At 45.2% G+C, this 2,500-nt stretch overlaps 1 protein-coding gene across 1 annotated transcript in view; it reads right to left on the reverse strand.

The window, feature by feature from the left end:
• The window catches only part of apbb2b (amyloid beta (A4) precursor protein-binding, family B, member 2b), a gene marked incomplete at its 3' end in the record, with an annotated part of 51,633 nt that overhangs the window by 3,351 nt on the left and 45,782 nt on the right, over nt 1-2,500 (reverse strand). The window contains exon 14 of the mRNA XM_080859259.1: nt 685-769. Within this exon, the coding sequence (XP_080715385.1) occupies nt 685-769 (85 nt within the window). The remainder of the gene's footprint in view (nt 1-684; nt 770-2,500) is intronic.

Consider the following 2,500-nt stretch of genomic DNA (forward strand, 5'->3'; position numbering starts at 1 on the left):
AATGTTCCAGAGTTAATCAGCTGTAACAGCGATTAGTCTCTGCCTTACAGACACACACAAGCACACACAAGCACACACACAGACAGACTTACATTTCAGACTCACACACACAGACTTACAGCTCAGACTCACACACACAAGCACACACAAGCACACACACACAAACAGACAGACAGACTTACAGTTCAGACTCACACACACACACACACAGACTTACATTTCAGACTCACACACACAGACTTACAGCTCAGACTCACACACACACACACACACACACACACACAGCCTTACAGTTCCGACTCACACACACACACACACACACACACACACACACACACACACACACACACACACACACACACACACACACAGACTTACAGTTTAGACTCACACACACACAGACTAACAGTTCAGACTCACACACACACACACACACACACACACAGACTTACAGTTCAGACTAACACACACACATACACACACACAGACTTACAGTTCAGACTCACACACACACACACACACACAGACTTACAGTTCAGACTAACACACACACACACACACACACACAGACTTACAGTTCAGACACACACACACACACACACACAGACTTACAGTTCAGACTAACACACACACACACACACACAGACTTACAGGTCAGACTCACACACTATGGATGGAGCTTACCTGCAAAAGGGAGTTCTACTCCTGCATGTCGATCATGCAGGGCTCCGCCCATTGCTGCTTTGGCGATCTTACGCTCCGCCATGATCTACACACACACACACACACACACACACACACACACACACACACACACACACAGAGATGCTTATTTAAAACATAGATCTCACTCCATAATCAACACACACACAAATGCTTTTTAAAAACATAGATCACACTCCATAATCAACACACACACAAATGCTTTTTAAAAACATAGATCACACTCCATAATCAACACACACACAGATGCTTTTTAAAAACATAGATCACACTCCATGATCAACACATGCACACAGATAAGTATTTAAAACCATACTGCATGATCAACACACACACAGATGCTTATTTAAAACAGATCACACTCCATGTTCTACACACACACACAGATGCTAATTTAAAACAGAGATCTTACTCGATGATCTACACACACACAGAAGCTAATTTAAAACAGAGACCTTACTCGATGATCTACACACACACAGATGCTAATTTAAAACCGAAGATCATACTACAGTTCAGAGTTATTCCTACAAATAAGTCTGAGTTTCTTTTATCTCACTGACACAATCCAACAGCAAGAAAATCAAAGCAGCACTCGTGACTCTCTGGAGTGGAGACTCGCTGCAGGGTAAGATCAGGCCTCCAATATGCATTCACCAGCAGCTATAGATCAGGCCTCCAACATGCATTCACCAGCAGCTATAGATCAGGCCTCCAACATGCATCATCACCAGCAGCTATAGATCAGGCCTCCAACATACATCATCACCAGCAGCTATAGATCAGGCCTCCAATATGCATTCACCAGCAGCTATAGATCAGGCCTCCAACATGCATTCACCAGCAGCTATGCACCATGTATCTACACACTCTACTACTCTTCCTCCTCCATCATGTATCTCCACACTCTACTGCTCTTGTCTCCTCCACCATGTATCTCCACACTCTACTGCTCTTGTCTCCTCCTCCATCATGTATCTCCACACTCTACTGCTCTTGTCTCCTCCTCCATCATGTATCTCCACACTCTACTACTCTTGTCTCCTCCTCCACCATGTATCTCCACACTCTACTGCTCTTCCCTCTTCCATCATGTATCTCCACACTCTACTGCTCTTGTCTCCTCCATCATGTATCTCCACACTCTACTACTCTTCCCTTCCTCCATCATGTATCTCCACACTCTACTGCTCTTGTCTCCTCCATCATGTATCTCCACACTCTACTGCTCTTCTCTCCTCCATCATGTATCTCCACACTCTACTGCTCTTGTCTCCTCCTCCATCATGTATCTCCACACTCTACTACTCTTCCCTCCTCCATCATGTATCTCCACACTCTACTGCTCTTCCCTCTTCCATCATGTATCTCCACACTCTACTACTCTTCCCTCCATCATGTATCTCCACACTCTACTACTCTTCCCTCCATCATGTATCTCCACACTCTACTACTCTTCCCTCCATCATGTATCTCCACACTCTACTGCTCTTGTCTCCTCCATCATGTATCTCCACACTCTACTGCTCTTGTCTCCTCCATCATGTATCTCCACACTCTACTGCTCTTGTCTCCTCCATCATGTATCTCCACACTCTACTGCTCTTCCCTCCTCCATCATGTATCTCCACACTCTACTGCTCTTCCCTCCTCTTCCATCATGTATCTCCACACTCTACTACTCTTCCCTCCTCCATCATGTATCTCCACACTCTACTGCTCTTCCCTCCTCTTCCATCATGTATCTCCACACTCTACTGCTCTTCCCTCCTCCATC

This window comes from Sprattus sprattus (assembly GCF_963457725.1).
Source record: "Sprattus sprattus genome assembly, chromosome: 20".
Lineage (NCBI taxonomy): Eukaryota > Metazoa > Chordata > Actinopteri > Clupeiformes > Clupeidae > Sprattus > Sprattus sprattus.